Genomic DNA, 14792 nt, shown 5'->3' with positions numbered 1-14792 from the left:
ACACTGTTTATTGGGGTTGGCAATCTGAGTTTTTCCCCTTCCTTGTTCTATTATTAACAACACTGGAAATGTCCTCATTTTTCAACGACACACAAAATGATAGACGAGGGAGTGTGGAAGGTGTAATTTCTGCCCAGAGGAATTTATAGGCTGGGTTAAAATTCCAACAAAATGGCAAAAAGGGTCAAGTATAAAGTTGAGTGTGGAAGCACTATGCGTCCTGGAGGACAACAGGATCTGCACGGAGAGAGCTGTGCTCTTAGAATGTTCCAGAATACTAGTTCTCAAAGCATGGTCTGCACACCCACTACAGAAGCGTTCCCTGGGGAGCCTGTTGGAAATGCAAATTCTGTGGCCCCACCCCAAACCTAGTCAGTCAGGATCTCCAGGGATGGAGCCCGTCTGGTTTTAACAAACCCTCCAGGTGCTTCTCAATGCCCCATAAAGCATGAGAGAAGCCCTATTCATTACTCCTATTTTACAAATGAGGAAACTAAGGCAGAACTAGGTCAAGCAACACGCCTTATGAATGGGGCATACAAATCCCCTGGCAATCTCCTTAAAAAGGCAGATTCTGACTCAGTGAGTCAGAACCAACCACACGGGCAGAAGCAAGTCCTCATATGACTTTGCCGAGTGACTGAATTAGCACGTGGACCCAGGGGATCTGATTCCAGAGACTGAGGCCTTATCACCCCATTGTCCAAGTGCCATCCCTATAGGACCGTGCGCAGTTACACCAGGACTCTGTGAGGGGTGGGTAGAGCATGCAGTGTTCCAGAAACTTACTTTGCTTATTCAAAGAGCATCAACTGCTATCTTGCGGGAAATGAGGGCTCCCGAGAAAACAGTCTGGGAGACTCTGCGACAGAAACCGAGATGCCTAGCTTTCTGGAAACCTCAGTGATCTCTAAGTCAGAAATACCCACGTGAAGACGCATTGCCCAAGCATCTATCCCATTCTGGCCTAACAGGCTCTCTGAGTACGTCATTAAGCAATGGCATACCCGACAGGCTATTGGGCTCAAGTGAGGTTTTCTTAATCCAAATTCATGAGTCTAAAGCAGTGGTTCTCAAAAGTCAGCAGGCCCTGGAATTACCTTGAGGGGGATTCTGTCGGTCAGGGGCAAGCCTAGATAACCTGCATTTCTAACAACTTCTCGAGTGACGCTGAGGCTGCTCGCTTTGTCCTAGGTTTCTATGACATGAAGGTCACTACCATCCTAAGTCCCTCAGTGGAAAGTAAGGAGTCAAACCATCCCGCAGAATACATGAACGGAAACACTGTTAAATCCAGGCCATTTCCCCTGGTTGAGCAACTGCACCAAAGACGGCCAGCCACTGGTGCACCGTTCAGAGCCAGCTTAGGCTCTCCTGGCAAACCAGAGTCCACACTCGTCAGCTCACGGAATGCACTGGAGGAAGGTTATCTGTTTTCTTTGCCCAGAGGCTTTGTCTGCCCACCAAGCTCTAAGCCATGAGGATGCTTCTGCCCAGAAGGTGAACCTCTGTCCAATTCAGCCATGCGGGGGAGAGGAGCAGGGGCGGGGCGGGGGGGAATCAACCCACATCCTCAGCTGAACGAAGGCCCTGTGAAACCCAAGTGGTGGTACTGCTTAATCCCATTTTATACTCCTGCCTCTCCCATCACAGCAACAGCTTCCTTTGAAATCTCTCGTTTTTCTTTCTCCTCTTTCATCTGTTTGACTCTCTTTTAAAACAACTCAAATTCCACCATTCCTTAGCCGCCCCTTTTTTTTTTTTTTTTTTTTTTTACATTTGAGAGTCACTCTTTGCAAGAGGAGGGGCTGCAAATACCCACTTTAATATTTCGGACCCTAGCACACGTGCATCCTCCCAGTCCCAGGCAAGACCTGTCTTCAGGAACTACCTCGAGAGGATGCCAGAGAAGCAGCTGACACCATGGAGAGTCTGCTGTTTTCACGCTACTCTGTTCTAGCTACGGAGGCATCTCTAATGGCCTCACTGTTCTGCAATGCCCCCTGCCCTCTGCTCCTATGTCACGGCATTATTCCCTGCACAAAGAAATAAGACATAGCCTGCAAAACGGCTGCCATTATTTCAGAGAGGCCACGCAGGCTTGTAATTGATTTATGATTGGTCAAAGTGGAAACGGTGCTGTCTTTCACGAAAGGGAAAGGGTTTGCAACAGACAGGATGCCGGTTTCACAGGAGATGTTCCGACACAGAATCCTGGGAGCCTTCTTTCCTGGCTAGGAAATATTTAGGTGAAACTCTCACCATTCATTTGTAAGTGAATATGCTTTTCACTTCAAGGCATATTGCTTCAACAGCACGACGTCTGGAAACTCAAACCTGACTCACTGATTCCCTTACGAGCCTATTTGTACCTCTCTGGCAGTCTCTAAAGGATAGCTTTTGATTATTTTTTATTAAAAGTTAAAAGAAATACAAGTGGACATAAATCATTTTTGATTAGCTGGGCTGAAGTCCTCCCAGGGGCCCCCTGCATGCGTGGCTGACTGCTCATTTGGGGTGGATCTCGGGGTTCAGAGCTCCTGCAGAGTCGGGAGCATCCTGGATTAAGCCCCATAGGGAGTGGGAAGCCCTGAGCAAAGAGGGTGTGCAGGTGGTGCACGGCCAGTTTATGTGCCTCCCCACTACCTCCGAGTGGCACTATCTCCCTTTGGCTAGTTCCGGGTCCCCCTCAGAACTCTAATCAAGGCCACTTCCTCCAAGGGCACATCTCAGATAGATACTCAGGAGAGAATTTCCGAACAGACCCTCCTCTTCCCCTGGTAGCCTGGTCACATTTGTGCTGAAATACTGAATTCCGTGTTAGCTGCTTACTGTCTGTCTCTGCTGTCTGAAGGTAAGCCCCAAGAGGACACGAAGCAGGTGCGCCGTGCTCACCACACTTCCCCCAGCTCCCAGGTGCTGAGCTTGGGAGGGGCAGTGATCAAATCCCAACATCAGCTGAGGGTGGGCTGATAGAAGATCCCCAGGAAAGGGCATTAGGAAGTGAAGGAGGAAAGAGTAAGTGTGAGAAGGGAAATTTGCAGGTGTGAGGTGGCTACAGTCCTCAGAGACGTGCTGTACAGGAGGAGGGGTTCCTGTATTAGGAACAGAGGAACTGGGGAGAACGCAACCTTTTCTGTAGATCCAAAGCCCAGCTAGATTCACATCCCCTGGGTTGCCCTAAAGGAGCTGTTTTTTTTTTTTTTTTTAAAGATTTATTTATTTATTTATTTGTCAGAGAGAGAGAGAGAGGAGCGAGAGTGAGCACAAGCAGACAGAGTGGCAGGCAGAGGGAGAAGCAGGCTCCCCGCCGAGCAAGGAGCCCGATGTGGGACTCGATCCCAGGACGCCGGGATCATGACCTGAGCCGAAGGCAGCTGCTTAACCAACTGAGCCACCCAGGCGTCCCTAAAGGAGCTGTTTTTTGATCTAAGGTACCTACAGGTGAAAAGAAGGAAAGACAAAGTATGTGATGACAGCGCCCTGACTGCAAATACACTAGAAACCACTGGATTCTAGACTTGCTAAGCTTTATGGTTTATGAATTATATTTCAATGAAGCTAACCCTGGGATTCCCAAGCCCAGAGCTCCCCCCTGTATGCAAATCTGGCCCAGATTCCCCCTCATGTCATTCTCACTGGACTTGGCCGGGGGCAGGGGAAGGCGGGAAGGAATGAGACTCTGGCCTGTGGGGCTCACTGACCCCCTCCAAGACTTAGTCTCTTCTACAAATAGAATTAAAAGTAACAACTGCCAGAAAGCCTGGGTGTGAGAATTAAGTCCATCCTATGTGTAACCAAGCTATCAACGTCAGCTGCTATGTTCTCGTCCACAGACCACTACTGTTTAGCTGTGGTGCTGCCACAGGTTTCAACAGCAGCCCCACAGGGGAGGGACCCCTGGTACAGATGTAGGCAGGAGGTGGAGGAGCTGGGTCCAGCACGTACACAGCCCCGAGCCAGCAGCAGTGGAGAACCAGGTTGGCCGGAAACATCGATGGCAGAAAGGACTGACATGTCTGCTTATCTCGTCAGCCCTGGTGTGACTGCTGTCGAGCTGATGCGCCCACAGGGCAAGAGCCTTTTCCTGCCCGATTAGGGTCTGCTCCCGGTCCAATGCTTGCGATTTGTCTAAACACATATGCTGCCCCTCCTGAGATCTGTGCCAAGCGCTCAAACTCACGACCTCCTTTCTGTGACGCGTCACATGTTATTTGTTGTTACAAACCCGTGGGGAAGCAGATCCTTTGTAGGGTTGCCTGGGACTGACTCAGCCTGCTCGGAGCCCAATGGACCACAGTCTTCCATAAAGACCGGGCGCCACACACACAGTATTTCTAACCCCTCCTCTCGGATGGACGGCATCTGCTGGTAAGGAGAGCGTGCAGGAAAGTGGAGGGGGGGCTGCTGCTTCTCATTCTGCTGGGCCTCGTGTTTTTGTTTTGTTTTTCTGTTTCTATTAGTCACCTATATTCATTTAAAGTATTTGGAGGAGACAGAAAAGGTGAAAATACAAAGCAAACATAATCTACCATCACAGTCAATTACTACGTGTCCTGGTATTTGTCTTAGAGTGCTGATGCAGAATACTATTTATAGAAGTATGGATATATTCGTGCACATAAATATGCATTGACGTTTATTTTTTGACGAAAAAATATACTGAACACATTGTTTTATAACCTGCTCTTTTCGCTTAAACACCTATTGTGAGAATGGCACTCACTATACTTCTATAACCTGATATTTAACGACTCCAAGCCAGCATTTCCATCTTCAATCCCTTCTGGGGGACGTTCAGGATGTTTTCAGGTTTCATCCTTTGGAACATACTTGCAGATACATTTTTTTCCCTCTCTGGTTATTTTCTTCAATCAATTCCCAAAAGTAAAATCACTCGTAAGAAGAACATGTGCATTTGAGACTTTAGCTACCTACTGCCAAACTAGCTTCCAGAAAAGACGCACCCACATACAGATTATGTGCTGCACTCATAATCTTTCAGCACACCTCCACTTAGCTGTACCCTGCACGCTATTCTTTTTTTTTTTAAAGGGCTGCCGAAACTGTAGGCTGCTTTGCTTACTGGACATTGCACTCAGAATGTGCACCATCTACTTGCTTCAGAAATGCTTAGAAATGGTAAGTTTGGGTTGCTCAAGCCAACATATCATGTAAGGAATGAGCAAGTCATGAGTGAGGCCCTTCTACCAGAGACCATGGCATTATACTCTTCTCAAGGAGAAATCACTCCCAAACAAAATGAGCTTGTTTATAATTGTCAGTGGCCTCTATCAGCCTTTTCCCTAAAGGACTAGTATTGTTCTAGTCTTGGGGATACACGCTTTTGCATAGATCCCATCCATTGATTTAAGGTAAAGCATGCATTGTAATTCCACAAAAGCCGACACCAGCAGCTGGAGGTTTCTTAGGGTATAGAAAGTTTCCAGGAGAGAGTAAACAGAGGTATGGGCTAGTCTTCCTTTTTAAGTTACCAATTTATGATCAGAAAGCACTTATGGATAAGCAAGCTCTAGAGTCCCACTCTATAGAAAGGAAGGCAACCATTCTCTCCAACACAGACCATAAGGATTTAGCTCAACTTGAAAGTCCACCAACCATGCCCGAAACATTGCTGGAGAGAAGGGGCGCTGACTACTAGTCGCAAAGCAAAGTCACTGGCTTTATTCCCCTGACTTCAAGCTGGTGGATAAAAATGTTTCCATCTTTGATGACCAACAGTGATTCCTTGGTGTCTTTTGGAAGCTACAGAAGGAAATAGCATGGTTGACAGGTAAGACTCTTGGTCACAATATATCTGTTTCGCTTATTTTGGAAAGCTTCAGACTGAGTCACAGAAGCCCTGATTGGTGGAACAGACCTGGGCCAGTCTGTACGCTGCTCCTCCAGGTGCTGGAACAGATCTAAGGGAGCATCTCATGAGAAATTTGCTCCTGCCTCAGCCTGTGTCAGATCAGGGTGCTGTGGCCTCCTGAGTGGCAGGCAGGTGTCACAACAGGTGCCTCCTATTTTGTACAAAGACGTTAACTCACTTCTAACCACACTGTTGAATATAAGCCTGGACTTGACTAGCCAAGCTGGCATTTGCCGGAGAGCACAGGGTAGATCATCTACCTCCCAATATTTCCTGAAATACAGATGAGGGAGATAATATTTCTGGTGGTCTCCTTAAAGGAGTAGCTACTGAAACTATTCATTCACCAGTTATATTTAAAGTATCCCAGGATGGAGACAATTAGCAGAGAGTTGGGGTCGTCAGTCCCATCGCATTGCCCAACCCCCGCCCCCCCCCTCTGTGCTTTTGCACAGAGCACCAATATGGGAAATGAGCCTGTGAAACTCACTTGTGTGCCCTCAATAGAGAGAACGCCGTTCCTTCCATCACTGTTTTCTTTATGAGGACCCCTGGGAACAATTTCTGCCTGGCTTCTGTGTGAACAAGTTAGAATTTTCCCAAGCAATTGGTTTGTGTTTATCTTGTGGACACTCTGAACTGTGTATCTGACAAGTTTCCTTCATGCCATTCATGGCTGCGGGGCTGCGGGCTCCGCCCGTGACCCACCAGGAAGCCCCAGATGTGGAGAAGCGCAGTTTTAACATTATGACCAGCTCTGCAGTGTGTTCCTTTCCTCCTATCTCCTGTTGCCTCACTTTTAATTTATGCTATCTTGTCACGCTTTATGTCCCATTGTAAGCCACCTGAAAAACGTTCTGTGAAATAAGATTTGGTTTGCATTGAAAAGGCGGTAAATAAGTAAGATGCAGAAGAGCTCCACACCGCGTGTTTCTATCTATTTCCTCCAATACTTCTATTACCTTCTAAATCCTTCCGCTGATAAAGCTGAGGCTTGGGATGCGCAACTCAGAAATGCAGCCATAATCATGATAAAATAATTGGAAAAGCTAAATAAAGGTGTTGAAAATATTGTGATTGTTCCTTCTCAGTCTCCTGACCCAACCTAGGCAATGCCACTGAAATGATAAAGCTTCTAGAAAGCCCGATGCACAGCAATACGAACTACAACTGGAAGATTAATTAACACTAAACACTTGAGTGTCACATGGAAGTTTACCATGATTCCCGTGGTCTGCAGGCAGCCCAGCGAAGCAAGAGGGTCGGGCACAACTATTATTTTCATTCTACTGCACTGCTAAGGAGCAAGGAAGAACAGAGAGCCATGAGAGGTGCTCGTCCACCTAGGCATTTTCCAACTAGAGGAAATGGGTTCAAACGCAAGAAGAGAAGCAATACAATGAACTTCCATCTAAGTGTGCAGAGACGGCTGGGCATAGGCTGGGGTCCAAGATCCAAACTATGTCAGCCAGAAGAGATGGTGGAGATCTTTCGGTAAGTGAAGGTGGAGGTAACTGCAGTTACAATCTTCCAACTGTTATTCATGCTTTGTTGAAGCTTGAGCTCTGCTCTCCACTAAGACATCCTGCAATGTTGCAAACGTCCTGTGGGCACTTGTCCAACATGGTAGCTGCTAGAAGCCCATAACTACTGTCCACTTGAAATGCGACTAGCGTGATGGGCATCTAAGTTCAGAATTTTATTTAATTAATTTAAATGCAAACAGCCATTGTTACATTTAACAGGGTCACACGATACAAGATCAATATATGAAAGTCAATTGTACTTCATACACCAGCAGTCAGAGTCAGAAAAGGAGATCTTTTTACACCAAAATACCAGATAACCACGGATAAGTCTAACCAAAAAAATGTGTCAGACCTAAACACTGAAAATTACAGTAAGTGCTGGTGAAATCACTACAGACCTTAAATAAATGAAGAACTATACCACGTTCAGACCCACAAAAGTCATTATTGCTGTCAGTTCTCTGCAAAAGTGATTTATAGATTCAATGCAATCAATCCCCATCAAAATCCCAACAGGCTTTTCATGTAGAAGCTGACAAAGTGATTCTAAAAGTCAGATGGAAATGCAAAAGACCTAGAATGGACATAATCACTGTGAAAATGAAGAAGAACTGGAGGACTAACAACACCGGACTTCAAAACCTATCATAAAGCTTACAGGAACCAAGGCAGCGTGATCGTGGCACCAAGAGAGACAAAGAGATCAAGGGAACAAATTCAAGAGCCCAGCCCCTGTCTCTGTGGACAAAAGCAACACAGCAGAGAAAGAATGAGCTTTTTCAGCTCATGATGCTGAAACAACAGAGATATCTAAATGCACGCCAAAAGAAAAAAAAAAAAAAGGGACAAAAACTTCGATGCATACCTCACACCATATGCAAAATGAACTCAAAATGCATCACAGACCTAAATGTAAAAGTTAAGATTATAAGATTTCTAGAAGGAAACAGAAGGAAAAAAAAATCATTGTGACCCTCAGTTAGGCAAAGATTTCTTAGAAACGATGCCAGGACAAGATCCAAAAAAGAAAAATAGATAAATTTGATTTCATCCAAATTTAAAATTGCTCCTCCAACGCTACAATTAAGAGAACGAAAAGACAACCCACAGATAAAGAGAGAAAATATTTGCAAAGCATGTACCTGACAAAGGGTTTGTATCTAGAACATACAGAGAACTCTCAGCATGCAGTAAGAGGAAACCAACCAATAAAAAGGAGCAAAAAAAGTGAAACAGACACAGCACCAAAGACAACACATGAATTCCAGCAAATGAGCACAAGGAGAGGCGTTCAACATCACTGGTCCTGAGGCAAAGGGAAAGGAGAATCACAAGGAAGTACCACCACACACCTGTTCAAATGGCTCAAACTGAAAAGAATGACCTTACCAAGCACTGGCAGGGATGTTGGTAAGCGACAACAACTCCTATCCACTGCTGATGGGAATGCAAAATGGTACAACTGTACGGGAAAAGAGCTCATAGTTCTTTAAAGCTACATGTCTACCAGATGACCCAGCCACTCCACTTCCAGGCATCTGTCCTGGAGAAACGAAAGCATTTGCCTATACGTCCCTTTAAGTCCGTGAATGTTCATAGCAACTTGTTTTTTAAATCACCTATAACTGAACAACCCACGTGTCCATCCACAGATGAATGTGTAAAGAAATCATGGTATCTTCATACAATGGAGTATCACTCAACCAAATTTTTAAGTAAAGTACATCTATACACATCATAGAGGAATCTCAAAATAGTTCTGTTGAGTGAAAGGAAGAGTACATGCTGTGTGACTTCATAGAAAATTCTAAGACATGCAAATTACTACACGGTTGACCCTTCAACAACATGGGGTTAAAAACAGCAACCCCCACTGCAGTAAAAACAAAAAAAATCCATGTAGGACTTTCATCTCCTCCCTCCAAACTGAACGACTAATAGCCTATGTGGACCAGAAGCTTTACTGATAACATAGTCAATAAATATATGCTTTATATGTTATATGTATTATATACAGTACTCTTTTTTAAAAAAAGATTTTATTTATTTATTTGACGGAGACAGCACAAGCAGGCAGAACAGCAGGGAGAGGGAGAGAGAGAAGCAGGCTCCCCGCCCAGCAAGAAGCCTGATGCGGGACTGGATCCCAGGACCCCAGGACCATGACCTCAGCCAAAGGCAGCCACTCAACCGACTGAGCCACCCAGGCATCCTTATATACAGTATTCTTACAGTGAAGTTAAAGAAAAGAAAATGTAAAGAAAACCATAAGGAAGTGAAAATACATTTACACTACTGTACTGTATTTATTGGAAAAAGAAAACGACGTGGAAGTGAACACACCCAGTTTAAACCCACGCGAGATCAAGGGTCAACGGTTCGATGACAGAACACAGATCAGTGATCACCTGGGGACAGATGGGAGTAGAGAGCAGAAAGAAGGGATTTCGAATGGGAACGAGGACGTGTCTGAGGGAGATGGATACGTCTGGTACCTTGACTGTGACCACAGTTTCACAAATACCCACACATGAAAAGGTATTAAAGTACCATTTAAAATACTGTATCTCAGTTAAACCTCAATAAATTTGTGTAAAATAAAGAACAAAACCAAAATACATTCAAGAGCCACATCTGTCTACTCAGTGAATGGCACAGTTCGACCCTCTGTGCTGTCCTAGCCCCTGGGATTTCTAAGTCAGCATCCATGTTGCATCCGATGCTGCAACAACTTGTGTCTAATTCCGTGTCCCCTCTTTTCCCCCACCTCCACTGGAAGGGATCCTCTCTTTTCCTCTCTTGATTTGAAACTGAGACCAGGAGCAGAACTAAGAGCAGAACACATTCAAACTCGGAACATCTTCCTGACTTTCCTGAGAGACTCTTTCAGCCAAAGACCACATGGCTTTGCTGCTGTAGTGAAGTATTCTAGCAAAGAGGCATTTTACCAGACTTTACCAGGATGCTGGGGAGAAGCATGACCTGTCAGACAGGAATCTCGTGGACCACTAAGTAGTTAAGGTCCCTTTGGTGAAGTTTTCATGATTCCACAAACCCAGAATCTAAAGTATTAAGTTTTGCCTTCGCCCTGAGAGTCTGGCCTTAAAGGACCAAGTTCGTTAGAAGGCAGCTTGGAAAGGGCACAGTTACAAATTCTAGTTCTGGCACTTTTATGTGTGTGGTCTTAGTTTCTCCATCTGTAAAATGGGTATCCTGATGCCTACAAAACACAATAAGAGTGAAGATCCAACAAGATCATGGATGTAGGGTATCACCCAAGGAGCAGGGGTACAACAGAACTATTCCCTCTCCTTACCCACACCAAGCCCTTCATCCCAGCACACACTTTCTTTCTTTACCAATGGATGGGCAGGTGTGAGCAGCAGGGGCCGCTCCCATCCTTACCTGGAGCCAAAGTTTGTCATGCTGAGACCACTTGCCACCAGCGATGCACTGAAACGTGGCATTCTGCCCCACGTTCACCTCGACATTTTGGAGCCGCAGAAAGTGAGGTGCTTTTCCTAGGAGAGAAACCAAATGGCACATGAGGACTGAATTCAACAGCCTGCACCACTTCCCCACGGGTGGACGGCAGCTCAGGACGAGCACTGGGCAGGGGGAAATCCATAGCGGGGAAGCCGCCTGGGGCAGCAAAGCTTCGGCTGCTTGCCCACTTCCTGTGAGCCAGGCTCTGCTCATTCTAAGAGCTTTGTGTGATGGCCGCACTTAAACCCCAGCAATATGCATGCAATGGGTAGTATCCCCATTTCACAGATCAGAAAAGGAAGGCTCTGAGGACTTCCATAGTTCAGCACAGTCAGAGAGCCAGAAAGTGAGGGACCTAAGACATGAACCAGGTCTTTCGGAGCCTCAAAAATCCCTCTTTTTAGCGTCTGGATAATACTGGCATGTTTAGAGGGACTGCCTAAGTGGCTCAGTCGGTTAAGCATCCTGGGTCCTGGGATCAAGCCCCTTGTCGGGGGCTCTGCGGGGAGCCTGCTTCTCCCTCTGCCTCTGTCTCTGCCCCTGCTCGTTCTCTACCTCTCTCAAATAAATAAAATCTTAAAAAAAAAAAAAATACTGGCATGTTTGGAAGGGAAAATTAAAGGCGGGACGTGGGGAGGTTACACCAGAGAGAAGTCCTCCCTCCGGCCTGAGAGAGCAGAGAGAGGGACGCTGAAACAAAGCACCTGAGAGCCTGAGACCCACACACCTGGGCTCGGCGATGACACTGATTGAGGAAGATGAGAAGGAGGGCAGGGCACAGAGGGGAGAAGAGGTGGAGGAGAAAACCAGGAGCTGTCACTCGCACAGGACTCTCTGTGCGCGGTCCACACACACTCACTCACTGAACCCAACACAGCTGGTGGCGGGATCATCTCTGCCCTCCAGTGAGGGAACTGAGGCACAGACAAGTCAAGCAGCATTTAGAGTCCACACTCTGAACTCTACGGCACAGTATCTCCCAAAGAGGGACGGGGGACATTGGCTCTGGGGACTTGGCATTAACAGGACAAGGGACTTTCAAATAAATGAAACTCACAGGGTCTGAGCAATCATCCCAGAAAGAAACTGTTCTAAGTGGGGTAACAGGTTCATCTCTTTCCTTTTTGTGGAGTCAGAGTCTCGCCATGTCGAGCTCACCAAAGAGGTGTGGGTTGCTAACCCATGTCTAGAAGGAAGAATTTCTTCACTGAGGCACAAAAGTGCCAAGGATCCCGTAGCACATCAACCAAATCAAGGATGAACCAGACAGCCGCTACCCCACGATGAGACCAAATGAACAGTTGTTAAGAAGATCAAGAAGGTTCAACAAGGGCCTCTGGCCATCTTTTCAGAGAGAGTCCAATACCCAGAGAGACAACTAATGGCAATAATGTCATTTATCTAAAGCTCTAACAATGTCAGGCCCTGTGACAAATGCTTTACAAGTTTTATCTCGTTTAACTTCATAAGGTCCCTGTAAAGCAGACAATATGCCTAGTCCCCTTTCAGAGAGGCAGAAGCCAAGGCTCAACGAGTTTCATTTGCCCAAAGCTACATGGCATTAGTAAGAGGCAAACAAGATTCAGTCCAAATTTTAGCCCAAAAGTCAACATTTAAATCGCACATTCGCCGGCTTCCTGGGTAATGGGAGGTCAGTGGTGTCACGTGGACCTCAGGATGGAGAGAAAGGGCTTGCAGGCCAGGCTGGGCTCACTCGAGGCTCCTCTCATGGCTCCCAAGTATTTAATCACGAGTCATCCCCTTCCGAGCCATCTGTCCCCATGGCCTTCATACTCTGAACGACGTTTTCTACCAACGTGCGTCATGACATACAGAGTTCAGCCAAACCCAAACCTCTGGCGTGATCAGGCAGACTTGCTGTGTGAAAGCGCACCTTCTGCTCAGGCTCTTAAACCAAGGACAGCAGCTCGGGGACCCCCTCGTGCTACCTTCAGGACCCCACAGCTAAAGTGGTGTCAAGCAGCCAAGGTGCAGGGGGAGGGAGACCTCTCCTCGTGGGGCTCTCCGCACTGAAGATTCCGGCATCTGGTCAACCTGACCAACGTCATGCTGCTTTGATTGTCTGAAATTGCTTCCTTTTGGCTTTCCTGTATAATTTCATAAAGTTATTTTTGGAACTATCAGTTCAAGTCCATTCAAGTAGGACTAAGAGGAAACACTGTAAGCCCCTTTATACCCCAGGTTTAAAAGGGAGGGAACATCCACCCCGTGCAGGGAGAGAGGACAGTCTTAGCTCCAGGGTTGGGAGGCTTTGTGCTGGGTTTCACAAAGGGACGTCTGTCCTTACCCTTGGGGACACTGGGCAAACAGTTTAACCTCTGGGACTTGTGCAATGAGAAATGGATCTTCTCCGGATCAATGTCCCCTGCTCGCTTCCAATTCCCGGCTCTCAGCAGCAGACCTTTGTCTGGACTCTTTCATCTCCGGCGCCTCCTCCTCCCTCCCTTCTGGGTTCAGGGGTAGAGAATTTAGAGGCTTAATGGCCCCCGGAGTTAATATTCTGGTGAAACGTGGATGGTTTACAGCAGCGAGGCTGAACCCGTGCACCCACAGGAGCCATTTTTATAAATGAATAAACTGGCTCAGTTAGAAAACAAAACAAAAACAAAACCCCACCTCCTTGCTCTATCATTCACATTCCCACTTTTGATAGAGATTCGCATAAAATAGAGGTTTTGGGGCATCTGGGTGGCTCAGTGGGTTAATAAGCATCTGCTTTTGGCTCAGGTCATGATCTCAGGGTCCTGGGATCGAGCCCCGAGTCGGGCTTCATGCTCAGCAAGGAGTCTGCTTCTCCCTCTCCCTCTGTCCCTCCCCCTTGCTCGTTCTTTCTCTCACTCTCTTTCTCCCTCTCTCAAATAAATAAATAAAATCTTTTAAAAAATAGTAAAAGATTTCTCTCTGTAAGAACAGCAACACTGGGGGCTCCTGGGTGACTCAGTGGGTTAAAGCCTCTGCCTTCGGCTCAGGTCATGATCCCAGGGTCCTCAGATTGGGCCCCACATTGGGCTCTCTGCTCAGCAGGGAGCCTGCTTCCCACTCTCTCTCTGCCTGCCTCTCTGCCTACTTGTGATCTCTGTGAAATAAATAAATAAAATCTTAAAAAAAAAAAAAAAAAAGAACAGCAACACTGCACGACAGTGACAACTGGCATCTGACACCAGCCTCAGCACTGAGGCAGCACTAAGGGGTGGTAGGGCCTGAAGAGAAATGGATAAAGACCCCATGGCCCCTTGAAAGGGACAGCTGTTACTCAGATCCAGCAGAGAAGGCCACTCCAGAGTACTTTGCTCAGGGCAGCCCATCGTCCAATTTTTCAACCCAAGTAAGAAATCCGATTTTATGTGAAATCTCTCATTCTGAAGTCTTGACTAAATTCCATTACAACGCCATGGAGGCTTAACCAAACACATCTGCAAGCAAGCTCTTCTCACATACGGTCTTCTGTTAGCTCCTATATAAGTCATCTAGAACAATTCCCACTGGCCCGTCCTGCCTCGCCTGGCTCCATAAATCCAGGGATGCCCCCACCCTTGCAGACAGCACGCTGGGGATCACGTGACTGCTAGCCCTAGCTCAAGGTTCCCAACACAAGAACTTACCCAGAGCACCCTCGTCTTGCCCAGCCCTCTGTCTGTATGCCCTTACTCTTGGGTCTGCTCTTGGAGCCCTGGCCTTGTCCCCACGTCAGGACACAACTGGGGAGCCTCCTTGTGTTGGCGACCTGTTCAGGCCACTTCTTTGAGCTCCTGGCCTCTCTGACCCTCTCTAGACACACACACACACACACACACACACACACACACACACACTCAAGTCCACTTCTGAGCCCTCTGTTCTCTCACCTGTGGTTTTCCTCCAGCATCTACAGCTCGGGGAAA

At 46.8% G+C, this 14792-nt stretch overlaps 1 protein-coding gene across 8 annotated transcripts in view; it reads right to left on the bottom strand.

Moving 5' to 3' along the window:
• The window catches only part of PTPRT (protein tyrosine phosphatase receptor type T), a gene marked incomplete at both ends in the record, with an annotated part of 1058076 nt that overhangs the window by 682078 nt on the left and 361206 nt on the right, over window positions 1-14792 (bottom strand). For all 8 annotated transcript variants that reach the window (XM_080814111.1, XM_080814118.1, XM_080814112.1 and 5 more), the window contains one exon: window positions 10810-10925. In XM_080814111.1, the coding sequence (XP_080670237.1) occupies window positions 10810-10925 (116 nt within the window). The remainder of the gene's footprint in view (window positions 1-10809; window positions 10926-14792) is intronic.

Source organism: Martes martes, assembly GCF_963455335.1.
Source record: "Martes martes genome assembly, chromosome: 9".
Classification (NCBI taxonomy): Eukaryota; Metazoa; Chordata; class Mammalia; order Carnivora; family Mustelidae; genus Martes; species Martes martes.
The sequence above is the reverse complement of the archived record's forward strand: the minus strand, read 5'-3'. Positions and strand labels throughout refer to the sequence as shown.